The sequence below is a fragment of the Castor canadensis genome, chromosome 19, assembly GCF_047511655.1.
Source record: "Castor canadensis chromosome 19, mCasCan1.hap1v2, whole genome shotgun sequence".
NCBI lineage: Eukaryota > Metazoa > Chordata > Mammalia > Rodentia > Castoridae > Castor > Castor canadensis.
Window position 1 is genome coordinate 370,696 of NC_133404.1, and position 27,378 is coordinate 398,073.

Sequence of the window (27,378 nt, forward strand, 5' to 3'; positions counted from 1 at the left end):
GATTGCTCTTGGGATAGTCCCTCTTAGGACCCAGATGCCAGATGTGGGAAAACCAGGTCACATGGCCATAGGTGAGTGCTTATGTCACCAGCCCCAATAGCCAGCAAAGACAGCCAGTCACGTGAGTGGGTGCCAGTGGGGCCTTAGGTGGCAACAGTCCCAGCTAACACCAGGTTGTAACCACACCAGAGAAACCAAGAGAGGACCTCCCAGTTGGACCCAGTCCATCTACAGAGGAGTTGACAAACCATTGCTTCAAGGCACCAAATTTTGTGGTAGTTTTGTGCACCACAACAATAAGTAGAATATTAACTGAGCTCTCAAACATTTAACACCCTAGGTGCCTTTCACTTGTACGTATGTATGAATGCATGTGTTTTTGTTGTTGTTGTTACCGAGCAAATTCAATGCCAAATGCTGTCCGAGTCTCTGTTCCTCCTCTCTGCTCGATGTGGCTGGCGGCCTCTACCACGTCTTTGACAGACCTGTAGTCATTGAGGTGAAACTCGTGCACTGCGTCTTCTCCGTACTGAACCACTCCGACCTGCAAGTCAGAGGAGAAGGCAAGAGACGGCTCCACCCTGGAACTTAGACCTCTGGCAGCGAGGGCCCGGACTGGTCTCTGTCTACAGCACTTCAGGTGGGGAGTCACCCTTCCCAGAAGTAACTACAGCCCATGGACACAGGCTCTGCAGAACTCTGGGAATGAACCACGGCTCAGGGAGGACGAACACAGAGAAAGGGGACTTAGTGATATGAGGAATCCCAACAGATTTTGTGTCTTCCTTAGGACGGGGAAGTTTAAGCAAGCCTGGTCTACACTGTCAGGAGCAGTGTAGGTGGGGGCCGTGGTGGTGTTCACAAAACTCAAACTAGGGCTGCTCAAAACTTGGGAGAGAGGCTCTTTCATTTCCAAGGTAAATGAGGTATTGACAATACTACTAGCTTCAAAATAAAAATCTCTTTAGCGGGGATCCAATGATAACACTGGGAAGAGTAGCCAAGCTTGCTAGGTACAAGTGCCCCTTGACTGTGGTACACTCACCCCTGGGCCCTAAAACTTGGTCATCTGGAGAGGGGAACAGGTTACTGCATGAGAAAGTCCACTCCCCTTTCAACAGCCCACTCCTCAGATAATTCCTTAGAACTTGCTGTTTGCCACTTTAGGACTTGTATCCACTGGTCCTCATTCAGCCAGATAAGAGGGAATAAATATTCCTGTTAGCCAGGCAGCTCCTCAAATATATGCTGGCAGCAACCTCTTCTCAGTTGTCTCCTCTCCAGGGTCTCTATGCCTGGTTCTCCTGGATCTCCCTCCATACCCTTTCCTGCCTCCTGCTCTCTCTCTATCTGGTCTAAGCCCTCATAGGTGGCTTACCATGGGGTAGCATAGATCCAACCCCAAAAGATAGCATTTGACCCTTCATCTGAGGCCTCCCTGGACTGACCCTTGATGTGCCCACAGGAGATGGGTATCCAGGCTTCATGTCTCAGTGCTTGTGTACTTGTACCTCCTCAGTACACGCAAACATGCTTCCCAACACCCCAGCACAGCACAGGCTATGGGTTTAGGGGTCCTTTCAGAGGAGGAAGGAGCCCCAGAGTTGCTCACCTGGATCTGCCCTGGGCCGATGTAAAACTTCTTCAGGATGTTGATGAGGAAGTGTTGAACCTCCACCCATGGGTAGATGCTGTTGGAGCCATCCAGGACAATGATGATGTCCATGTAGGTCTGGCACCCTGGAAAGTGGGGACACGGTCACAGCTACCTGAGGAGCCAGTGTCTGCAAAAGTCTCTGATTTCCTGGATGATTGTTAAAGAATGACAGTAAAATGATTGCAACATTCATGTCCTTCCTGAGGCTGGGAGCTGTCCCCGGGCTGGACATTTATTTGGGTGACATGAATGGTAAGGCTGGGAAGTCAGGTTCTGTTCCACCTACTCTGAAGGCCATTTGAACAAAGCTTCAATTGAGCATGACAATTGGGTGACTGACCATCACTGATTGGTCAGTGCTCCTGAGGTCAATGGCCCTGCCCAATCAGGTCCAAGCCACCATTTACTACGCTGTCCCAGGCAGGTGGCATTTGCAGCCTGAATGAACAGATTTCACTTTCATGACAGAGAGGGGTCGTGGCATAAGGGCTAGGAGCGTGGACACCGGCATCAGCGTGGTCAAGTCCTGGCCTTGCCACTCACAGGCAGTGCGACCTGGAGGCAGTCACACAACCTCTGTGGCTATAAAAGACGTGTAATGACAAGTGTGTGTTGCTGAGAGGAATTAATGAGAAGGTTCTTCTAAAAGCCTACGTCAAAGCAAGTGCTTAATAAATCTTAGTTGATTCTACTTTTATTTTTAAAGCAAACCACTGAACTAATCCGGAAGTGACTTCATTTGGTCACACGATTATCCTTCATCACCGCCTCTGAACATAAAGCTCTTTTTCTTGTCGTGATGAATACCAGCTTCCACACTGTCATAAAATACGCCTTACGACAATGTGGCTTGCCCTGCGTCTGTTAGCCGTTCATTCCCATCGCCTTGCATCTGTAGGTGTTCCCTGTGCTCCCTGCCTGGCCAGAGGGAGGTGGAGGCTTTGTGGGTTTTTTATTTTATTTTATTTTATTTTTGAGACAGTCTTGCTGTGTAACCCAGGGTGGCCTTGAACTTTTGATCCTCTTGTTTCCACCTCCTGAGTAGCTGGGATAACAGGTGTGTTTTGAGTTTGATGGAGCATTTTAGAAGCATTTGGGTGACTTGGACGCTCAGCTCCTTCTTGCCCCTGCATGTTGCGTGCAGCAGGTGGCCACCTGAACTTCTGGCCTGAACTGATGGGCTGCATGGGGTAGATGTGACCTTTGTCACTTTGGCTTAGCACCTTTGGACTAAGCACCTGCTAGGCACCAGAGCTCTCATGGAGTGAGTGGTGAGTGACTGTGAGGGTAGGGACCAGGTTTCTTTTATTTTTAAACCAGTTTTGTTATTATAATGTATTTATTATTTTGATGTCTTTCTTATAACTCTGATTTTTAAAAAAGATACCTTGGGAATCTGGCTTTGGGTCTGTGGTCCTAAACAGAGCTGAATACTCCCTGGGGGACTGTGAAGTCTCTCTCTCTCTCTCTTTCTCTCTCTTTCTCGCTCTTTCTCTCTCTCTCTCTACCTCTCCTGGGGCCTAGCCCAGACCTTCTGAGTTCGAACCCTCACAGAGTGCCCTGGAACCAAGTCTGATGAGCTGCAGGGCAGTCCTGCTCGCCAGGTTGAAGGACTCCCCTGAGGGAGGGTGAGGGAGTTGTGGGGGGGGTCACTTGTGCCTTGCTGAGAGCAGCTGCTCTTGGGATGGGATGTCCCAGTGGGAACCCACATGCCTTGCCCTCGGCCTCTCCCTTTCCTGTCATGTTGGGAAACGCCCACACTTTCCCAGCCCCCACTGGACCCATTGGGGAGTATGGGGAGGCTGCCGGCAGACAGGCCAGAGCTGCTAATCCCCTCACCCTCCATAAATGGCAGCACCTGCCCTCGGAGGGCATTTAGCCCAGAGAGAGTGAGGCTCAGAGCCAAGAAGTCTGGGCTTTCACCAGTGAGGTCTGAGCACTAAGTCCCTGGGTTTTCTTGGCGGTTGGGGAGTGAGGGGGAGGTTCATGACCCATGAGGATCTAGGAGAGCTGGGTTGAATCCCATGATGTCTAGGACTTGCTACAAGGGTGCCCCTCCACCCTCAGGGCTACTGTATTGTACGACACCAGTGAGCACCATTTACACTGTAGTCTAAGTGAATGATGCCTCAGAAATGTGCAGTGTGTGGCTTTCCTGCTGTATGTGCTGGCCTGGCCTCCTCCATGCTCAGAGCTTTGCAGTGACAACACTCTCTGGATGCCAGAACACATTTCAGATGCTCAACTCATGCCACACTGTGGGAGAGGGCAGGCTGGGGTTACCCCCCTCTACACACACAAAGAGGTCCAGCCAGGTAAAGTGACTTCTCCTAAGTCATGCAGAGGACCGGAGCAGGGTGATTCTAGAGCCCCGTGCTGCTTTGTAGCCCCAGGACAGCAGTGATCCGAGCCCAAGGCCTCTCTGGACGACCACTACTAGCCCAGCCAGCAGACTGGAAAGACTTACTTTGGAGAGCTGGAGCCACAGTCTTGGAGAACCTGAAGTTGGAGTTGACTCGTGAGCACATCCCTGTGGTGTAGTAAGAGCTTCCACACTCGTGAGACCAGAGGGGACTGCAGGCCTGTGGAGCAGCACAAAGCACGCCCTGGTCATTCGGTTCACGGCGGGCCCGGCCCCAAACGCCACCACCAGCACAGACAGGATCCTAAGGGGGGTGAGGGTCTTCTTTGGGTCTAACCCAACTCTCTGGCTACAGCGTGCAACAATTCTTTGTTTGAGATGTAACAGGGAACAACAAATCTCGTGTTGTGGTTTTTCCGGACCCCATTCTCCATGCTGTCATTCAGAGTGGTGACTTTTCCTCCCTTAGCTGCCCACCCCACACATCCCACAGGATCTTGGGAGTGGGCCTTCCAAGGGTCACTAGAATAACTCAGATTCACCCGAAGTCTCTTCCTGTGAAAACTTGCAGGACTGGGGCTTAACATGGTGGCTCTTACCAGGGAAAGGAAAAAGAATGCCTACTTTCTGTGAAATTTGCTACCAAAAACATTGACAGCAGGCTCTCAGTGAAGGCTCGATCCTTTTTCCTGCCTGGACTGTTTCCCCAAAATGTAGGCTCGGTCACCCAGAAAGGCATGAGCCGGTGGAGGAGCAGTGTCCTAACATGCACAGGGACAGCCTGGGAGGTAGAGGTTGTATGCGTGAGGAGGGCACAGGAGCCTGAGTGAGGAGTCAGCCACACCTGCCTCTCCCCACCCCATGCAGCAGTGCTGTGTGGCGGGAAGGCTGGGGAGAGCAGGGGCAGTGGCTCTTACCAGGAAGCTGTTGTCCTTGGGGTTGGTGGCAAGGCTCAGGCCAAGACGCATGTTGTCCTTCCGCTCAGACACATTGGACAGGGTGACCCTCCCTGGAAAGAAGGGGAGAAGCTCAACCTGCAGCCCGTCCTGGTCACGGAGCTGCCCGGGCCCCTTGCTCACCCACCTTCCCCAGGCCTTCCCCAGACCTGGGCTCCTTCCTTCCTCACAGCTCCCTGGGAGACAAGGCTCAGAGACACTGAGCCATCTTACAAGGTCACACAGCAAGCCCACGGCACAGCCTCCCATCCTCAGTCCAGAGCTTTCCCTCTTCCAACCATCTGACTGCACCCTAACATCCCCTCTGTGCCCCACCCTAAACACAGGACAGTTCCCTCAAGGCAGGTCCCTCTGCAGGAACTTTCTTCCACCTCTTACCAACAGACACCGCCCGGGGTCCTGCTCTTTCAGGACTCTTGCTCATCCGCCAAACTCCCCTTCTCTAACAGGAAAGGAATAGACAACTTGACCAGTCTTTCAGAGGTCAAGGCCTGGCCCAGGAGCCTCTTGCAGCTGGAGTAGCAAGTCTTCCCAAGGCCATCCCCGCCTGGGCACACTGTCGGGTAGGGGGCTTTCTGAATAGAATGAGTTTCAGGAGCATATCCCACACGGACCCTTGGAGGCCCATACTTCCCATCAGACACGGCCACAGGCATCCTCGGGGACAGCTATCCCATGCATTTTCTAGAAACTCCCTCACCGGGTGGAGCTCGCAGGCCCAGCCCAGGGCCGGAGCCCAGGCCTTCTTCCTGGTCCCGTCAGCTGCTCACAGCTGGAGCAACATTCAGGAGCAGCAGGACCAGCTGACTGTGTCGGGAAGGGGATGGCTTTGGGGAAGATCAGAGTCACAAAATAATGAGATCTCTTAAGCTGTTCTGGATCATTCTGTCAGGTCACTGAAGGAAATGAATTTGACTTCCCCAGAGCATGAACACCTAGGGCAAAGGGGGGGAGAATGTCAGCACCTCCCAGCTTGTGGGCTCTGGGAGGCCTCAGCCCAGGATGGTTTGCAATCTGCTGTCGGTGACTAGAGGTGCTCAGCAAGGCCAGGGACAGGCCTTGGAGGTGGGGTGGGAGGTCGGGGTGGGGAGTCAGCTGCCGGAGAGCCGAGCAGCAGGTGTGTGACTGCTCTGAGGCTGGGCAGTGTGCCTGTCACATCTTTTCTCAGTTTCCCCAGCTTTTAGTAAGGCTCCTTTTGCAATCAAGTTCACCTCTCTGTAATGGATGGGGATCGTTTTGTTCTGTCCGTCTAGACTGGCCAAAGAAAAAGCAAGAGCAATAGCCCTGGGGTCTAAGGCACCAGTCACTTGCAAAGCACTGTACACAATGCCCACCTAGACCCTCTTGGCCTGAGCGGCCAGGAGGCACCACGCCACGTCCAACTTGCAGGTGAGTTAGGCAAGTGTAAATTCCACGGGTAAATCTGATGTGTCCTGAGCTTGTGCTGTCTGATGGCATCACAGGGGCACTGGGACTGCAGAGGAGGCCCCGAGCCTTCACTGGGGAACCTCTGCCCCCGGCTGGCCAGCTCTCTGCCCCCTCTTAGTTGAGGGGCTGTATCTCACACCACCCTGCGCCCCCTTTCCTTCCTCTTCCCCACCTGCTGCCCAGGGAGGCGAGGTAAGAAAGACCCTGTGGGAGACTGAGACAGGCTCAGGTCCTGTTGTGCCCTGCCCTCTGTGACCAGCAGAGACCCATACTTCCTCAGCATGTCTGTGCGAGAGTCCAGGGGCACAGGCTCTCCTCACACAGGGTCTGCCTTCTAGCGTCTGTCACCTTCCTGGATCCTCATGAGTACACGCGTAGACAAATTACAAAGCAGGGTCACTGCAGGTGGGGATAAACCCTGAGCTAGAAAGGAGCCCAGGGACACTCCACAACACTTTCCCTTCCCTAGAGAGAGAAGAGGTCATTCCTGGCCCGTGCGCCCAGCACCTGGAGAGGCCATAGGGAGCTGGGGACCCAGGTTTCCGGGCAGTAGTTTCCCCCTGTGGGAATAACTGACGAGGCTTCCTGCCCCACACTTTCTTCTCAGTGGGAAGGAGAGAGCCATGCCTCAAGTGGAGGTCATTTTCCTCTGTCCTGACTTACACTGTCTCCTGGGCTTACACGTTTTCCAGGGCTTTCCACCTCCTCCGTCCTCAAATGAGAGCAGTGGTAAAAGCACCATGACTGATTCCATGTCCTCGCCCCACCAGCACCAGGAGCTTCTCTCAGTTGCTTGAGCTCTGAGCCTAGCGCCTGCCTCTGTATACCTCCCTCACTCCCTCTGCCCCAACTATACACATGTTCCTTAGTTCCCCAACAGAGCAAACTTGTTCCCACCCCAGGGCCTTTGCACTTGCTTCCCCTCAGCCTGGAATGCTTGTCCCCAGCTGCCTCCTCCTTACATCAGGCTTTTGCTGGCTGAAAGTGGCCTGTGCTGACTGTCTTGCTAAGGTTTCTCCATCCTCAGCTTCCTGACTCAGTGCACAGGGTTTATCCCTACCTGCAATGACCCTGCTTTGTAATTTGTCTACTCGTGTACTCATGTACTCATCCCCTTCACCAGAGCCCCGATTTCCTGTCCCCTCTGTATCCCAAAACCTAGCATAGTGCTTGGTACCTGTGCTCACTAAAGGTTGGGGACCTGGAATGGAGCTTAGGGATTGTCGAGTCTACCCTCCTCACCATGCATGGGCAACCGAGGCTCAGAGAGACGATGAGCTCCCAGTGGACACCCAGGAGGAGGCTCAACACCTGGAAGGAGGGGAAGCCCAGCCGGCCTGTTTCTGAAGCCTGTGCCTCAGGGTGGGGGTGACAGACCCTTAAGCTACCAGGAAGGCCAGAGCCTGGCTGGTAGTATTTACTCATTTAAGCTCAGGCCCTGGCATTCTGGGGTTTTGAACTTCCCACCCATGGCGCTGATGCAGCTGTGGACAGCAGGAGCCTCCAGTGCCATGTGACAGACAGCTGGCTGCCCTGGGAATCTGGCTCCTGGGGTTTTATACATGGCCTTTGCAGCCATCTGCTCATCTCTGGAGCCTTAGACATCTCCTTTTGCACCCACTCCCTGCTGTCCCTCCCCACCTGGAGATGCCAGTGGTGCTCTAGGCCGAGGTGTGCATGACACCTGCTTGGGGGACAGGGAGGCCTAGCCCTGAACCTGGAGCAGAGGCCGGTTCTCCAGGGAAGGACTGAGAAACGCAGCTTTGCAGCCCACACGGGCCTTTGCTCCCTTTGGCGGGCCGGAGCAATGCCCACCACCACCTGCCTTAGAGGACAAGGCAGAAGCTCTTCAGTGGGCACGTGTGTGCACGCAGGCACACAGGATTTCCCAAGGGCTTGGGGGGCTGGGGGCTGCTCCCAGCATCTCCCCTGCTCTCTGCTCCAGGTGCGCTGAGGGCTCTGGGTGAGGAAAAGCCTACGTTCAGAGAGGCCACCGTGCAGTGGTTACAGAGTGGCCAAAGCCTTGGTGGCATGGAATCCCAGTCTGGCTACTTACTAGTGGGGTGGCCCTGGCAGAACCCCTGCCCTACACACACTCACTGCCTTGTCTGTTAGATGGTTAAATCTCATGGATGTGACAGGATTAAATGAGTCCAAATAACTCAAAGTGCTCAGGCCAGGCCTTGGCACCTGCTGGGCATTACCTAAGACCCACAAATGTGAGCTGTTGCTGTTATTATTTCAAAGGCAGGAATAGTAAGACAGCGATGTTCTTTGTTACTGGCATCCCAGTGCCGCGTGGTGGCTGAGATGAACAGGGCTGCAGCCTCAACGCTGGATGGCTTTGAATCCTGGGACCCCACCGTGCTGTGTGACCATGAGAAGACCACTTCCTCTCTCTGACTTCAGCTTCCCTGTCTGAACCTGATGGCAGCTATAGAAGCTGAGCCACCCATAGGGCCTCTGGGACCGACCTGGCTGTCCTGGCCACTTACCCAGATTGAGCTTGGTGCAGTTGCCCTGGGTGACCGGACACTTGTACACATCTCCTGTCTTCTGGTGGCCGTTGGTTTCCAGCGGGGCGCCCACTACCAGCCTGCCAGGGAAGAGAGGACAGTGGAGACACTGGGGAGGAATGACTTCTGGCAGAGGGTGGGCCTGCTGAGCAGTGTGGGTGGGGAGCAAGGGTAGGAAGAGGGAATCTTGGAGAGGTGACCACAAGCAGACCCTTGGGACCTGGGATGCTGGGCTTTCAGCCTGGGGTCTGTTGGTTCCTGGGGTCTGGAACAGAGGTGAAGACTACTCTGATCCTGCAACAAACAGGACAGAGGAAGGGTGTGTCTGTGACAGGGTCTTAATTGATGCATAGGAGTCTGGCAAGTGGTAAGGGCAACCATGACTATGGGCAGAGGAAGGGTGTTCTTGGATCCAAGGAGTCTTGGTCACCAGCCATTATTTCAGGCCTCATTCACCTTACAGGGAAAGCTTTCATCCTGATGGGGTTTTGAGGGGAGTTGCTCAGGGACCACTGAGTCTTGCTCAGGTAGGCAGGACAGCTAGTGGGCTGAGGAACAGCCACCTGGCTGGACTCCCATCTTGAGCCTACATCTTTGTGACCTGACATGGAGATGGGGTCTTTAAAGATGGAACAAGGTCAGGATCTGGGGTTGGGGTCATCGTGGATTATCCAGGTGGGCCCTGAATCCAACGAGTGGGTTTGTGAAGGACATGCAGAGATAGGGAGAAGAGGAGACCACATGGACATGGAGGCAGATGGCCCTGGAGGACCAGGGTACCTGGGACCCTGCATGTGAAAGAACCAAAGAAGGGCCCTTCTGTAGTCTAGGAGGGAGGAAGACCTGTGCCATATGGCTTTGGCCTCTGTGTCTGTGAGGGAGCAGACAAAGGTTTCTGCTGTTAAGTCACCTGCTTTGTGATAATTTATTCTTGCAGCCACAGGAAGTGAGCACAGCTTGTGCACAGCTCACAGATCTAAGGAAATGCACAGACACTGGCACCCTGGAACCCCAACACCATACGTGGGTTGTGGACTCACTTCCCTTGGGGCCAGGGGCATTTCTACCTCTGACTGGAGGACATAGGAGCTACAGTGTGACCTGAAGGGAAGCCTTTGTCCCTGGCTGCTCCCATCAGCCGTGTGTCACCTGGCACACCTGGAGCCCTCTGTGCCCTGGACTACTGTTTGGCTCTCTGCTCAGGCCTAATGGCTAATGGCTAAGAATGGCTCTTCCTGGGGACAGCGGTGCTGTGATGGGAGCCCTGGAGGCTTTGGTGACCCTATAGTGAAAGTAGATGATGTGGATTGAGGGTACAAGGGCAAGAGAGAGGGCTGGGAGCCCCCTGGATTCTGCTCTTTCAGTAGCTGCCCGCCACCAAGCCATATGGCCCAGAGAACAAACCTCTTCTCATCCTCCACCTTACGATGTCTGTGAGGAGGCGGCTGCAGGCTCGGGCTGCCCAGGTGCAGCCTTCCTAAATGGAACATTGTGCTGACCCCTGCCCCGGCCTGGCCCACCTCAGTGCCATCAGAAAAGGAAGCCAGGTCCAAAGTGGGGCTTGACAGAGCTGTTTGAAATTAAGTGTCTGTGAAATAAGAGCTGAGGTTTCTCCCCTGGGAGCCAGAGAATGACAGGTTCTAAATATAGCCCTCATTAAGCATGCCTGTTTTTGACTGGCAGGAATTAATTGGACCTATAAAATGTTTGTCTAGACGACCGTGACTTTTGGCTACTTAATTCTGTGAATGATTGTGTGGCCAAGGCTGCTCCATTCTGTGTGTGTGTGTGTGTGTGTGTGTGTGTGAGAGAGAGAGAGAGAGAGAGAGAGAGAGAAGAAAGCAGGGCCTGCAAGCTGGCCTTTCTAGCTGCTTTGGCTCTCAAGGCTCACCTGACCACCTGACATGTGACCAAGTCTTCCTGAGGTTGTCCCAACCTGGGCACAATGCCAGGAGGCAGGGTGAGGGGCCTTTCTGGCCAGAGTATCTTCATGGGGCATGGCCCACATGGACCCTTCGAGGCCCATAGCTCTCATCAGGACATGGGCAGGACCATCCTCTGGAACAGCATCCCCACGTGCTTTCTAGAAAACGCCACCGGCTCCTCACAACTCTCTCCTTCACAAAGCAGAGCTCACTGGGCCCAGGCTGGGGTCCCGAAAACTTGGGCTGAGAACTCGGAGCTCAGCCTTCTTCCTGGGCCTGTCAGCAGCTCACTGTGCAGCCTTGGAAATCACTGAACGTTCCAGAGCTTGGTTTTCTGGCTGTGAAATGGTTAACACTCCTGACGATGCCGACCTCCCAGGGCTGCTGTGGGAAGCCACAAGAGGCCTGGAGAAGAGGAAGGAGCCTATCTGGGTTAGCTGTGCATGGATGGTAGCTACCTGGATATGGCCAAGATGGGGTAGTGTGGCAGTCACCAGACCCCAAATTCCAATACGACTGCATTTGGTCCTTCTTGGAGACTCCCAGACTTCATTTCCCTGCAGGTCCTTGGCACTTTCGGGGGACGAGAGGCAGGGCTGGGCTTCTGTTCCCATAATAAGATGCAGAAACTGAGGCCCTGAGGAGCTGCAGGGGCCCCACAGTTGGTGGCAGGACTGGGACTGCCTAGGCTTCCCCTATGTTGCCCCCAAATGCCTCTTTGCCAGGACGGGAGGCTGGAGTCTGGGCCTGACATGTGCCTGGCGGGCTTGAGGTTTGGAGGATATGATTCAGGCTCGCTCTGAGGGGCTGACTGCCCCACGTCACCACCCAGAGCAGCCAAATTGCTCCTGGGGTCTGGCAGCCCCTGCCACCCCCTGTGGCCTCAGCCTTATATAGCCATCCACAGCCTTGGGGCCTGCAGGGCCTCTCAGAAGCTGGATACCCAATATCTTCTGGTGTGGGCACAGACAGCATGGGAAACCCCAAGGTCTCGGCATGCCTTCCATGGCAGTGTGCGTCACCCACTGCCTGTGGTCTCCCAGCATTCTTCCTGGGGAGGTGGAGGGGAGAGTGACCTTGGCTGATGGGACCTGGCAGTAGGCATTTCAGCTGCAGCCCTGTAGGACGCCTTCTCTGGCAGTCACCAGCTAAGCAGGGCCTTGCCAAGGTAGGACGCTGTCGGTGGAGAAGAGGCCTGTGAAGGCTGGACTGGTCCTGCCAGGTGCCAGGTCCATAGCTCCACTCGCAGCAGGACACGGGTAAGGGGAGGGGCTTATGTCCTGGGCCTCCTTCCTGACTTCCTGCCTCACATCTTTTCCCACAGGCTCTGTGGAACTCACTCTGAATTCTGCTTAGGCTTAGCTCCATCCTTCAAGGCAGTTGGGGCCCCAAAGTTTTAAAACTGAGACTGGGACATTTACCCCACACCATGTTTAAACATACACACATGTTACAGGGCCCAACTGTGTATTAAATGACAGAGATCCCTTTTTCAGATAAAATATAAACCTAGGAGTCTCGCACAGGCCCTGTGGTGCACACTCACCCTGAGACCATCCCTTTAAGATGTGCACGCATCCCCAGTTGGTCAGGAAGCCCTTCCAGGTTGACCTGCTCTCTCACATAAATCAGTGTGGCTCTGGCTGCCTGCCGAGGTTCATGTGGCCATGTTGTAACCTGTCCAAGCCCAAGAAGTCTTGGTCTGCCCTGCCGCCCATTGTGGGTAGCATTGGAGGTGCGTGGTAAAGGGGTGACTGCTGCCCGATCCAGCCTCTATCTGAAGCCTGCTGCAGCAGTGGCTCTGGGAGCTGTTCGTTTTGTGAGGGCCTAAGAGGAACCCCAACAGGGTACCTGGAAAAAGTATTTTCCAAGCATAGAGGTTCACTGGGGGTCCCAGGCTCCTTTCTGAAGCTGGCAACAAGCGCTCCTGCTTTCCACTTTCCTCTTCCTGTCTCAACTGTTCCCACTCCCTCCCTCCCTCTCCCTCCCTCCATTCCTTCCTTCTTTCCTCCCTCCCTTCCTCCTTTCCTCCCTCTCTCTCTCCCCTACTCTCTCTCCCTCCCTCCCTCTCCCTCTCCCTCCCTCCATTCTTTCCTTCCTCCCTCCCTTCCTCCTTTCCTCCCTCCCTCCCTCTCTCGCCATCCTGGGAATCAAACCCAGGGCCTTGGGCATGCAGGCACATGCTCTACTACTTGTACTGTGCTTCCCTCAGCCCTCTCTCCTTTTATTTTGCTTTTGGGACAGGGTCTCATGCCACCTTCTGCTTGGGCTGGCTTCTAACTAGTGATCCTCCTGCCTTGATGACCTGAGAAGCTGGGGTGACAGGTGCAATGGTCCTCATTTCTTTTGGGGGATCCGACTGTGTTCTCAGGGACACGGATGCAGCTGAAGCTTCAACTCCAGCTACAGGGACTGAGTCATGTCTCCCCAACCAGAGTGGTCTCAGGACATCTGCTTGGGACATGGGGACCATGCTGATCTCTTTTCTCTGCATGCCATTGTGAGGGATGCAAAGCCTGGAAATGATGGCTGACACTTTATGATGAAGAGGGACGTGGTGCAATGACGGGACTAGGAGGAGCTGCTGAGGTTCTGGTGGCATGAAGGAGCAGCAGGTACCTCTGTGCCAGCTTCCGCTCCAGCTGGGCCTGCAGTCACTGAGCGGCTGTGGGCAGAACCACCAACACTGCGCACAGCATTTCTTACCGTTGTTTAACTGACTTGGTAAAACTGTCCCGGGCCTAGTCTACCAGAACAGAAACCCCTTTGTCCTAAGTGCATTCCACTTACAACAGCCACTCGAAGTCCTGAACTGCAGACGTGCCTGGTTATCTGTCACGGGCATGGAGACCGCGAGCTGGAGGGATGCCCCTGGGCCAGCCTTAGAAGAGGCTCCAGGGCCCTGAGCAAGGGAGGCTTGGATGCCAGGTCTCTGGGTAGCAGAGTTTTACTGGGGCCAGTGTCTTGACACACAGATAGGGCTTCCCCCAAGCCATGGAGGGTGGGACGTCCACAGGCCAGGGCTGGGGTTTTGGGCCCAACCAGGCCTTTTATTAGCTGTGTCTGGTGAGGCAGGTGTGAGCAGCTTAGCCATGAGCACAAACAAAGGAGCCTCCAAAGGAGGTTGCCTCTGGGGGAGGTCTCGAGCCCAGAGGCTGGCAGAGAGTGTCTAGAAAGGACAGGATGAGGACTCAGACCTCTCTCTGGCCAGCCTGGTGGCCCCTGTCTGCAAGGCCTGTGCCTCACATCCTGGGGAATCCAATGATCCCCGATTATTTTATTTACTTTTTACAGTGCTGAGGGTGGAACGCAGAGGGGCTGCATTGCTAGGCAAGTGCTCTACCACCCAAGCCATATCCACAGCCTCTGCATTTTGTTTCAGTGAGTCCTGTGAGGTTTTGGTCACCAGGACAACTTTGAGGTTGCAGGGAAGTTCCTATCAGAGCTCGGAGTGTGGGTGTCACATGCTTGCTTGCCTGGACGCAGTTTCAGAGCCAGGACTCCAAGCCCCCTGGGCTCTTTTCATCAAGGTGAAAAACTGGGAAGCTCAGAAAATCCAGACTGGAATGAGTCTGCTCTCTGCAGAGCCAGCAAGCCGTCCCCATGAGATCCTTCTCCTGTCCTCCCTCACCCTGCTCCCTCCTCACCTGTTCCCCTCTCCCAGGGACCCCTTGACTCAAAACCCTGCCAGCCTTCTGTCCTGTGTTTCTCTGCCTTCATTTCCCCTTTTCTGACATCAGCTAGGGGAATGGGGAGACATTTCCTCAACTTGAGGGAACAAAAGAGACGCTTCCTTTCCAGAGGCGCTCTCTCTCTCTCTCTCTCTCTCTCTCTCTCTCTCTCTCCTCTCATGGAAAATGTGATCTCCTCCAGCCAGCAGGAGCTGGTAGCTAATGTGTTCAAGATGAGGCCAGGGAAGGGCTGCAGACTGCAAGTGGGGCATCTGCTATGGGCCCAGGGCATCACGGCCAGGGTGGTACCCAGCGCGAGGGGAGAAGGGGGCACCTCCAGGTAAACTTGGGCTGGCCGCAGAGGCTTGTGGCTCACCTTGGCTCACACACCTGGCAAGGCCTGGATTCCTGGTGGCTGGGAAAACAAGACTCCTCTGCTTGCCACTGCGTCCCTCACTCTCCCTGCTCCATGAAACCCTCATCAGAGATAGGCTCCTTTCTCTCTCTCTCTCTCTGTGTGTGTGTGTGTCTAACTGACTGTCTGTCTGTCTGTCTCTTGGTTAATTTTGTGTTGACCGGGCCACAGGGTACCTGGATATCTGGTCGACCATTATCTGGGTGTTTCCGTGAGGGTGTTTTAAATCTGTAGACTGAACAGAACTGATTGCCCTCTGTACTGTGGGAGGGTCTTGTCCAATCAGCTGAAGGCCTGGATTGAATGGACTCTTCCTGCTGTCCTGTCTTTGGATGGGACAGTAGATATTTCCTTCCTTCAGATTTGAACAGAAAGGGTGCTTCCTGGATCTTGACCTTGCCAGCCTCTGCTCTAGAATTCTACCTTGCTCTCCTGGTTTCCAACTTGCCCACTCGCCCTGCTGGTCTCAGAACTTGCTAGCCTCCATCATCACCAGAGCCAATTCCTTACGCTAAATCTGTTTTTGTGCACACACAGTTTCCACAGCCAGTCTGACTAGGAAATGCGCCTCGCTTCCTGTGGTCGCTGGTCACGCCTCATTCAGAGATCTACGGAATTACCACGAACGTACCCAGGGCTGGCACTACAGCAACGGTGACATTGTCCCTGCCTTCAGGAGCCTCTAGTTTGAAAAAGGGGACAGGCAGGCCAGCAGGTAGCAAGCACAGAGTGGCCGTCAAAGTGGTGACCAGACCAGCATGGACTGGGGAGTGGGAGATGGGCCCAGCACCTCCAGGGATGACGATGAGTTTGAGAAGTGTGGGTGCACACAAGGGCAGGCAGAGGCGTGGTGGCCCTAAATCCATTCTGCAATGTCTGCTCTCTGCCCTGGTGTCCAAGGCTCCCTCCTTCATCTCTCTGCCTCACTTCCACCGGGCTGTTGTGAACACCGTGACCACAGGGCCCTTCTCAGTTATCATTCACAGCTCCTCTCCAAGGCCACCTCCCCAAAGAGGCCTTTCCTGGCACTGTGTCTTGCCAGCCTGACTTGCCTTCCCCTGCACTTTGCACAAACTGGTGGCAGCTTCTTTCTCTGCTTGTCCATGGTCCTTTGTCACCCTGTAGAAGTTGGGCTACAGGGCACCAGGACCCTGCAGGCCAGCTTTGCAGCTGCAGGGATCCCACACCCAGAACAGTGTGAGGCTCAGAATGTCCCCCAGTGCAGCTGTTCAAGGAGCTGGAAGTCATGTGCCTTTGTGAGACGGCTAATTGACTGGCCAAAGTTTGTCTACCCAGCACAGCAGGAGGAACCAGGACTGACTCCAAGTGTGGCCCAAAGCAGGGCTCTGCGCTGCCAGGCGAGCTGCTTACCCTCCAGGGCCCTTGGCTCCCAACCTTGCCAGTTGGAATTCCCTGGGGAGTCACAAAAGCAGGTTCCCTGGCCTCCAGGTCCCCATTCTGCAATGGCCCAGGAATCTGTTATTTGTGGGAACTCCTAACATGCAGGTGGGACTGGGAGCTTCTGGTTGAACTATCCACTGAGCAAAAGCAAGTCCTCTGGACAGCTGAAGTACTTCTGCCTGGGACTTCCACTAGCCCTGGGCTCAGAACCACAGCTGCCTCCTTGATCACCCAGGAATGGTCCTCGATTAGTTTTGTTTGTCTATTTTTAAAATATTTTCTTTTGGTCATAAAGAAAAAAATGTTCCCCCAAAGAGCCTACTTTAGCTGGGTGTGGCTGTAATCCCAGCTATTGGGAACTAGAGGAAGGAGAATCATGGGTTTGAGGACAGCCTGGGCTACTTAGTGAGACCTTGTTTCAAAGACGACGAAAGCAAACCAAAAGCCAAAACACACACCCACTTCAGGTGATCTAAAAAAGCACTAACGTATTTAAAACTATGACTCCATCGTTTTTAGATTATAAAGGTAATCGCGTCTGCCGCGCAGTGCTCGCGCTGCAGATCTCTATGAGGTCCAGCAGCCAGCAGCCAGCGACCTCTCCAGACAATGGCCACAAGACACCACGAGAGCGGGACTTGTTCTGGGCCCATGGTCCTGTCCCCGGCCTCCCTACATGACTGCTCTGCGTACAGACTCCTCTCTGTGCCAGTTTATGTCAGACCCTGAGCCGTGCCCCACTCCAGTGAGAAGTCCCGGGGTGAAGAGGACAGGACACGGACGGCCCACGTCCCCACTCTGGGGATTCCTTGCCCAAACAGCCCAGGCATCTTCCCACGCTCTTTCTGACAGAGGCACATCCTCCATTAGAGGTCGGTAGCCAAGGAAGACTGTTTGTTTGCCAGGGTGTGACAGGGCTTGTACATGTAAGCTCGGGTGCCCATGCTTGTGAGGCCTTTCAGCTATGGAGAGGGGACTGAATGTGGGGAGAAAGGACAGTGGCTGTGGGACAGAACCTCCCTTTGGTGACTTGTTCTTGTTTCAGGCCCCTCAGACACCAGTGGTGGGCCTGGTGTGGTCAGGTAATGTAGTCTTGCCAAGTGTACTTTCACCCTCTCTGCTACTGATAGGTACTTTCACATGCTCTCTGCCCTTTTCCTGTTGAAGATGCTTTAAAGGAATTTCCCCATTGCACCCCCCTTTCAACCCTAATCAATAAAATGCTTCCATGCACCAGTGGCCAGAATAGGGAAGAGAGAGAGAGAGAGAGAGAGAGAGAGAGAGAGCGCTTTGTCCACTTTTGAATTGCCCCTCAGCCTTGGATCGGGCACTTTGAACACAGTCATTGTTGAATGAGGGAAAGTCCCCACTTTGTTTCTTGGGGTGCAGCTATGTGCTGAGCTTGTCTGAGCTCTACTGGGTCCCCTTTGCAGATGGACCCTGTCCTTTGCGTACCTGGTCCCGCTTGCCCTGGTGTCCGAGGTCTGTTCTGCCCCCAAGAGGGGCTGAGCACAGGGTGAAATCTTGCCTTCTCTTTCCAAAATGCCGGATAAACCCTGGCTTGTTTTTCCAAGTCACACTCAGAGGCTTTTTCTTTCCATTTTATAACAGCTCTGTGCTCTGAACACCAAACGTACATGCAGCCGTAGTTTGGGCAGATGTTTCTTGGTGGAATGTGTTCTTCTCATTTCTTGATAGATCTGGTGGCTCCCTGCCATTGCTTGGTAGCAAGAAAGGGGCCTCAGAGTCCCTGCTGCCTTTTGCGTGGGCGCATTTCCACGGCTCACAGTTGGGGTGGGAGCCGAGGACACCCCGCGACTCTTCCTACGAGGCCCAGAGTGGGGATGTGCTGGGCAAGGAAGGCCGTTCCACAGGACTGGGGGAGAAAGCCAGGCTTTCCCCAAACCACACACAGAGTTGTCTGAGGCACAATGGGACACTTGTGTCTCACACTCTTTCAACCAGCACAGGGATGTGGGCAGTGGAGAAAGGACAGGCGAGGCACAGGTCAGACATCTCCCTCCCAAGCCTGTCGGTGTACTCATGATTCACTTTGTTCTATCGTAGATGGCCTGAACAGCCAGGGGTGAGTCACTTGCCTTCTCTGGGCCTCAGTTTCCTCATCTGCAACACGAGGGACCTTGAACTGTGTGTTCCCAGTCACAGTCAATGCGCCCATCCTGCAAGCCAGGCCCTGTGGGCCTGAGGGAGTGAGAAGCACTGTCTGGTGAGCAGAGAGGGAGCCACACCAACCATGGATGGAGCCATGGGGAGGACAATGCTGCAAGAGGCCTGGACGGGGGTGCAGGGGAATGACCTGCTCGGCCAGCTCCTGGTAGAGACTCACATGTGTCACTCGGGGAAGACAGCTGGGGCCACAGGGTGGTGAGTGCTGGGTCTGGATGGACCAGAGGGATAGTAAAGTCCCCGCCTCCACGGAGCTGGGATGATCATGTTTGTCCTCCCTGATCCTCCTCCCACCCTACCTGGATCTGACGTCCACCTCCTCCCTTCCTCCCTCACTTGTGCAGAGAACTACTTACAGGAAATCTGTGTGGAGACAGTGTCCACAGGCATTGATAGATGTCATGTCCCCTGACTAGGTTATCCCCGCCTGCTGCTGGGGTGCCTAAATTCCTCCCACTAGCTACCTTCCTGGTTCAGACATTGATAGTCCCTCTCTGTGTTAGCCCAGAAAAGTGGACCTGTGAATCTGTCAGACCTCCAGACACTCACAAAGGAGGGGCCAAGGGTCCAGAGCGGGTTGGGGGCATCAGACTACAGGGGATGACTGAAAATAAACTCCCAGACACCCCTCTAAGGGTCAGGCTTTGGTGATCTTGGCCTTGGCAGAGAAATCTGAATGCTTGGATCCCTCTGAGAGGAGATTATGTCTTCAGCCTGTGTTGGGAGCCCCTGGACTGCAGGAGCAGCTGATGACCAGGCTCTGAGCCTATGGAAAACATGTCACCTGGGGATAGGGGCAGGCTGCCCAGCCAAGAAACAGTGAGCTGGGTGCCAGTGGCTCATGCCTGTAATCCTAGCTACTTAGGAGGCAGAGATCAAGAGGATCATAGTTCAAAGCCAGCCCGGTTAAATAGGTCATGAGATCCTGTCTCAAAAATACCCATCACAAAAAAGGACTGGTGGAGTGGCTCAAGTGGTAGAGCACCTGTCTAGGAAGCTCTGATTTCAAACACCAGTACCACCAAATTAAATAAATACATAAATAGAAAGAAATAGTGAACAGGGGTCAGGTGCCAGTGGTCCACACCTGTAATCCCAGCTACTTGGAGACCAAGATAGAGAGGATCAAGGTTTGAGGCCAGTCTTGGCAAAAAGTTATCAAGACCCCATCTCAACTAACAAGCCGGATATGGTGGTTCTTGCTTGTCATCGCAGCTACACATAGGCATAAGTAGGAGAATCTGAATCCAGATCAGCTAGGGCATAACTTGAGACTCTGTCCCCAAAATAGCTACAGCAAAAAGGGCTGGCGGTGGTGGGGGTGGGGAGGGAGGGTACAACTCTAGAGGTAGAGGGCCTGACTAGCAAGTCCAAGGGCCTGAGTTCAAATTCCAGTACTCTCCACCCCAAAAGAAATAGTAGACAGGGTTTGGGACTGATGCCCAGTGGTAGAGCCCTTGACTAGCCCGTTTGAGGCCCTGGGTCCTAACCCAACACAGCACCACAAAAAAAGGAAAAAAAAATGTGTTCCTCTAGTTTCAAAGCACTTTATTTATTCTTTGTGGTACTGAGGCTTGAACTCAATGCCTACACCTTGAGCCACTCCACTAGTGCCCTCCTTTTTATTGTGATGGGTTTTTTTTTGAGATAGGGTTTCGTGAACTATTTGCCCAGGCTGGTTTCGAACTTCGAACCTTCTGATCTCTGCCTCCTGAGTAGTTAGGATTATGGGTGTGAGCCACAGGCACCTGACCTCAAAGCACTTTATAGCAATAAGTAAATCATCCTATGCATGACTGAATGCCTCTGGGGGGAGTTCACTGGGTGCCAGGGCCCCTCACATTGGCTCACCCCTCACAGTGACCCATGAGGGAGACAGCACTCCCATGTTGGAACTGAGGAAGACATACCACAGAGCTGGCCAGGGTCAGCTCTGTCCTCCCTGTCCCCAGCCCTGCACCACAGCAGGGGATCATGGTTCAGACTCCTTCGAAGTACTTTCCATCTGGTCCAAACCTCAGACTTCTTCTTCCTCTCCCCCCCTGGATTATCACTAATGGTGATTCTTACAGAATTGTTCTTATTTTGAGAACCCTTAACGGAACAGAAAGGCTGGGGACAAACTTGAACGGTTGGCAAGTGAAGTCTGCCATTATGTATTTGGAAATGGCTCCTCTTAGTTCACAGGCATCGGCTAGGTGGTGAGGAAGTGGTAGAGGAGGCTGCAGAGGGGAAGCTGCAGCCATGGGGTGAGCTGTCGGGGGGCTGGGCCAGGCCACCCCGCCACCTGCCTGCCATTTTGGCCTTGGCTGCTTTGCAAAGGAAAGAAAAGGACAGAAGTGTCAATCTCTCCTGCATAGGGGCTACAGTCCCCATGCCCTGTGTAACAAAAATGTCCATTGTTGGGCTTCCCTGAGATTTAGTTTGGGTCACATCTAGTGTCCTAGAACTGTCTTCTCCCTTTCTTTCTCCTCCATGGGCCTGTGTCAAGCAACAAAGATGCAAAGCTGAATAAGAAAGACCAACCCTTCCTCACATCCTCTCTGCCTCTCTCCTTCTTTTCTGTCTCTCAGTGGCTCCCCTCCAGCCCTCTCTCCACATCTCTGAGTAGTCTTCAGCTAAACCAGAAGACAACCTTTGAGACAGAAAGAGAGGAAGATCTAAGAATTCAACTGTCTCAGATCAGTAACAAACACCTCCCCATGGGCCACGAGCGGGTCACAGAGTGTGCAGAAGACCATCTGAAGGAGTTCCTAACACCAACAAGCTCTTCCTGGAGGAGGTGGACTAAGTTAAAAGGAAGCATTCCATCCAGGCCTGGGGAAAACCAGGGTTAGGGTAAGCAGTGCTTGTTCACAGTTAAGATTAATGAGAAAGGCATTTGTAGCACATTGATTTCTTTTCCTCATTGTATGTCATCTTAAAACATGCATATTGCACTGGGGTGGGGGTTGCCAATGAGGTTTTTTGGCATTGTATAACCTAACCAAATGAAGGCCATGCTGCTCCAAGTTGGTGACATCTGTGGGAAGCCAGCGTGATGGGTAGAGGAGCCATTACCAGGCCGCCTTGTGCTCTCTGGTGCCCATCATGGAAATTGTAGGCAAAGTGCTAAGGAGCTTTTAATTTTTGGTATGAGCATGGTGGTGCACACTGTAATCTCAGCTACTTAGGAGGTGGAGATAGGAGGATTGTCATTTGAGGCAGCCCAGGCAAAAGTTATGGAGACCCTATCTCAAAAACAAGTAGTGTGTGGTGGCACAGGCTGAAATCCCAGCTACGTGGGAGGCCAAGGTGTGAGGATTGTGGTCCAAGGCCGGACCCCATCTGAAAAACTAAAAGCAAAAAGACTGGGAGTGTGGCTCAAGTGGTAGAACGCTTGCCTGGCATGTGTGAAGTCCTAAATTCAAACCCCACTACCACAGACAAACTAACAAGCACAGAACTGAGTGCTGTAATCCCTCAGTACCTGTGGGGCACTGGTTCCAGGACCTCCATGGACACCACAATTCACAGATGCTCAAGTCCCTGTGTGAAGTGGTGGACGTTTGCACCCAAGCGACCACCCATTGCCATATACTTTAAATCAGTCTAGGTCACTTGTAATTTCTGATAGGTACAATGTAAATAGTTTGAGGATGGTTGTTACAATGTATCCTTTAGGGAATCATGGCAAGAACACAGTCTGTACTGTTCAGCACAGACACGCATTTGTTCCAGAATATTTCCAGTGTGCTGTTGGTTGAGTCTGGGTGCAGAATGCCTGGCTATCGAGGGCCGAGGGTTGCAGATTTGACACACAAACCTGTGAATTCACAAACCCACTCCTCAGATGGAGTGAGTTTCAGCATGAGCTCATTCTCCCCCAGTGGGCCCTGTTCCCGCCCTGTCTTGTATTGCACTTAGGAAGGATTTTGGGGTAACCCAATGAATGGAGTTGGCTTCAGAGGAGGGAGGGAGACTGCGGACCTTGTGGGCTGCTGGGGCTGTGGGTGGAGAAGACGCTGAGCTGGCAGATGGCTTCCCTGAGCTGCCCAAATTAAATTTATTTTCTTTTTTGGAGGTTAGGAACCAGGAGACTTTCTTTTCAGTGTTTCCACTACCGAGATTGGGTGTCTCCTTCCCCATAACGCATGCAATAGTTGGCCCCCTGCCTTTTGGAGCTTAGCACCGACAGTGTTCTCTGGCCAGGAGGACTGGCCCTAGCTCCATCTCTGGCTGTCCAGTCTGTGTGTGTTGGAGTCACCTGGACTCTCACTGACACATTCTTCAAGGCCTGGGACTTTATTTTGTTGTGGTTTGGTATTTTGAAAGAGAGAGAGAGAGAGACAGAGAGAGAGAGAACAAACCTCCTGGAAGCCATTTGCAGAATGAATCTTAAATGTGTGCGCGCTGCCCCAGAGCTTGCCTGGGCTCTGGGGCTGGCTAGCTCCCCATGGCACCTTCAGGGCTGCTTTGTGCTTCTGAGAGCTGAAGGTGACCCCCCCTTCCCCTCACCCACCACACCAGCCTCCCCGCCTGCCAGCGAGGACTGTCTGGATTAGTCCTCTTCCCAGCCCTCCTTGCTCTCCCTCCTCTGTGCCTGCCAGGATCTGCATGGGCCAGCATTTCAGTCCTCTCTCTCTCTCTGTCCCTCATTGCAGTGGGCAGTGCCATCCTATCCTGGGCTGTGCTGCTCTACTGATTTATTCTTTAACCAGAATGAGTCATGGTGCGGATTTTCTCTGTTCCAAGGAAAATAGCAGAGGGCACTTACGTGCTGCGGTGTTGGGAGCCTGCTCTGGGCCGTCAGGAAGAGAGCAGCTACTGCTCAGCCAGCTCTCACGGCCACAAAGGCCCAGGCTCCCCCAGGCCGGACTGTCACTGAGCAAGGGGGACAGGCCTGGGTGAGATGTGTCACTCTGACCAACAACAGATCCCAGGACCTTGCTTGGAAGCCCTTTCCTGGGCCCCATAATTTCTAGGGGTTCCCAGTTTCCACCCCGTGACAGACACTCATGTGTTACCTCCCACTTCTTCTTCCTCAGAACCCACTGGGCTGCGTCACCACAACGGTGGTCCAGAAAGTGGATGTGATGTGCTCACATCCATGGCCAGCGAGGGTCCAGCTGGGAAGGGAACCTGTTTTGTGTGATTCTGAAGTCTAGCCTACACTGGAACCAGGACCACTGGCCCCTGCATTTAGATGTGGAAGAGCCTGGTGAGGTGCAGACTTGCTATCCATGCAGGCCAGCACATAAAGTTCTTATAAATAAATTCATGCCCTAGCTAGCTTAGGACTGGTAATTTCATGACCTGGGTTCCAGGAGGGAAGGTGGACTAACTCTTGGGTACTGTCCCCTGAGTGCCTGTTAAGCCAGGGGGAAATGTCACAGGAAGTAGACCCAAAGCTGGACTGGGGTTTGGAGGCATGGGTTTCAGTCCTGGTTCTCCCACTGGCTTGCTGGGGGTGGTTAGTTTCTTTCTATCCCTGGGCCTCAGTTTCCTCATCTATAAAATAATAAGGCAGGGATCAATGATTTCTCAGACTCCTCCCAGGAAAGGGAATTGTCACCTGGTGGAGCAGTCTCAAAGGCTCACCCTTGGGACTGTGTGGTCTATCTGTGCTTCCTGGGCCTGCACCCAGCCACCGGGCCTCCCTAATCCACCTCTGCTTCTGAGAATGGGGCCTACTGAAGACCATGCAATGATGCCCTGTCTTCAGGTTGAGGAGCTGCCCCCTCTCCTGGGATCTCTACCAGCAGAAGACATTGTGTCTGCAAAAGGTCTCGGGGGAGAGTTGGGCCATCCCAACTGTTGTCCACTCAGGGTCAACAGGTGCCACCCAAGTATGATGCAGGCTATTGGCAGGATTGGCCCTTCACTGTGGTGGACAGCTGGCTTCCAAGCCTGGGAGGTTCCTGGCTCTCCCTCTCATCCACCTCAGTCCACACCCACTCCTACTGTCCCTACTGTTCTGGCCACAGAGCCCAGAGCTAAGTGGTTGCTAAGGAGCCCAGGTCAGGAGGCTGCCTAGTCCCTTGCTGAAGACGAAGACATCTGTGCCTAAGATGCTCCTCTTCCCAAAGAGAAGCTCTGCAGAATTTAGGAGACTAAGGCCCCGGCCTGTCCTGCGGGCTCCTAACTTCCTTCTCAGTTTCTCTCTGTCCCCTCTCTCTCTGTCCCTGGTCTTCCCTCCAGCCATGGCCATGTTCCCTTCCACCAAGCTCTGGAGCCTCTGGCACTGTGCTCACCCAGAGAGAGCCCGAGGCCCCCAGAAGCCTGTCCTCGAGGGTACTAGGCAGGCTAATGCCACCGACAGCTTCTGATAGACAGAAGGGAGCAGGACAGCCTCTGGTCAATCCCTATCTCTCCCCTTTGTACCAGAGGGGGGAGAGGAGGAAGAGAAGAGGGGATGGCAAGGTATGGGGGGAGGTTGGAGCAGGAGGAGAAAGGTTGTGAAGGTGAGGAGCAGGGTGGGCAAGGCAGAGGTCAGGAAGAGAAAGGGACAAACAGAAGGAAGAGAACTAGGAGAGCAGGAATGGCCATTTCCCAGCTCAGCTGAGGCAGTGAACACCCTCAGTTCCAGTGGCCCCCTCTCTTGCCCACTCACCCCACAGGTGTCTTTCCCATGCTCGTCCCAGCTCATCCCCTTCTATGTTGTATTCCCAGCTCACAGGAGGTCTTGGCCCTGATCTCCCTGCCATGCTGTCCCCTGCTGCCACCTGCACCTGGATAACCCTCAATGCTTCAACCCCATGGGTCCAAAGTTTAGCTTGCCTATTGCCCTAGGCCTGCACCTGTTTCTAGATTCTATTTTTGTGTTAAGGACACCAGTGTCTTCCTGGTCAGAGAGACCTGTCCTCAGTTGTCCTTCATCCTCCAAGCACACTGTGTTCCAGCCTCGCTGTTGTTCCTGCCTCAGGACCTTTGCATGGAAGACTGCTCAAATATTCATGACTTTCTCAGATTCTTCTTTCCTTTGGGTTTCTGGTCACTGAGGCCTTCCAGACTGTGGAGAATGTAGAAGTCCTCATCCCAATCACAGCTCCCATAGCCACTTACCCTTCCAAATACTTCTACTTAACATGGACCACCATGAGCTAATTGGACCTCCCGCCCCTAGAAGACAAGTTCCTGCAGGTAGGGCTTGCAGTATTGTTCCACATTGGACAGGACCAGCACAGTTACTCAAAACATGCTACTCCATGAATGAACTACTGCAGGTCACAAAGCAGCCCCCTTCTGAGGTCCCCACCTCTCATCTGGATCACCCTCTCCAGCCTTCCCACCAGGCTCCTACCGCCAGGGCTTGCTCCCTCCATCCCATCCTCCACGCAGTGGCTAAGCCACTCACCCTAAACGACAACCCTGGTGAACCATTTTCCTGCTCTGAAACCTTCGGTGGCCCCCTGTTGCTTCCCAGATACAGCCCCCTCCTCAGGTATTGAAAAGTCCTGGTAGGACTGCTCACCCTGCAGCCTTCGGCCTCGCCACGGTGCCTTCTGCACCTCCTCAGCCTCAGTGGCGGGGTGGTGTCCTTTCTATAACAGTGGCTTTTTCTTTCCTACCACTCTCCTCACTGTCTTGCACCTTCACAATCCTCTCCACACCCTCTCTGCTACCCTCTCCTGTCACGTTAGAAGCCAACTCTTCCCATGACCCACAGGTGTGCAGGTCTGGGCTGCTGGGTCCTGGGGACACCACAGCCCAAGTTCTCATGGGACCAGCAATGTGGCTGGTGGGGAGATCAGAGTACCAGAAAGACAGTAAGTTCCTGGTGAGCCTTGAGGCAGGGGCTTCTCCTGTTCTGTGTCCCCATCCTGGGGAGATCTGGGTTTCGGTGTGGCTCTGACACTTACTGTCCTCGCTTGGAATCCCTCCTGCCTCATGTGTACCATGGGGATAGGCGAGGTGATTTACAGGGTGCTTGTGTCCCTACACCTGTACTCAGGCTGTTCACCGTGGTGGCTCTATCTTAAAGCCCACAGAACCACTTAGGTGGCACCTTTTGGAGTCCTGCTCCCCAAAGCCCTGGAGAGAGGAAGGAGAACCGAGGCTTCTTCCTCCAGGGCGAAGATTCAAGGCCCAGAGCCTCCTAGCCCCAGGTGGTTCCTGCTTCAGACAAAGGCGCAGAGGCCCACACAGCCTCATGCTGAGCTGCTGGGACATCAAATGGTCCCACAGCCAGCTGACAGTCTCGTCAACGTAAATGCTTAGAGTCATGTGGATCAAATTTCTCTGAAATACACACAAGGGCTTAAAAGGCAGGGGCCACGAACACTCAGCCCCAAGGAATTTGTCTTCTCTTGGCTTTTTGTGTTCCCTGACTGTTGTCATTGCTGCCGAAACCTGAGCTCACCATGTCTGCAGCTTCCCTTGCAGTGCAGTGGGCTTTGCCGAGTCTGAGTTCTGAGTTGGCAGCAGAAGGAAGGCACAGGGGCCAGCCCCTAGCCTGTGCCCTCGTCCTCATCCAGCGACAGGTCAGGGTCCTATGGTCTTAACGTTCCAGGAGGCCGGGGCAGAGCCTTCCGCTCAGGCCTTGCTGCTCCCAGTTATGAGCAATTCAGTCGTCCTTTCCTTGGCTGTTAGTGCTTTGGGCATTCTTTGATCTTGTTCAGCACCCCGAGACAGTGGGGGTCCATTCCCCCCTCCCTGCCAAGCCTTCCTTCAAAGCTCTTGTCTTTCCTTTGAGGTATCTCCTGACATGGAGTAAAATCTACAAAGTCCACTGGGGCCATGCATAACGGTCAGCCAGTGTTCCATAGAAGATATGGCCAAAAACCTCTCTGTTCACACAACCAAGGTCCTCTGTCTGAATAAAACTCTCCAAAGGCCACCTAGGATGGGGCCAGTGGGGGTCAGTGGAGGGAGCAGGGAT

At 53.8% G+C, this 27,378-nt stretch overlaps 1 protein-coding gene across 1 annotated transcript in view; it reads right to left on the reverse strand.

The window, feature by feature from the left end:
- The window catches only part of Itga11 (integrin subunit alpha 11), a 99,689-nt gene that overhangs the window by 39,150 nt on the left and 33,161 nt on the right, over nt 1-27,378 (reverse strand). The window contains exons 3-7 of the mRNA XM_074061494.1: nt 8,899-8,999; nt 4,937-5,028; nt 4,125-4,239; nt 1,613-1,740; nt 396-544 (exon numbers count right to left, since the gene is read on the reverse strand). Of these exons, the coding sequence (XP_073917595.1) occupies nt 396-544; nt 1,613-1,740; nt 4,125-4,239; nt 4,937-5,028; nt 8,899-8,999 (585 nt within the window). The remainder of the gene's footprint in view (nt 1-395; nt 545-1,612; nt 1,741-4,124; nt 4,240-4,936; nt 5,029-8,898; nt 9,000-27,378) is intronic.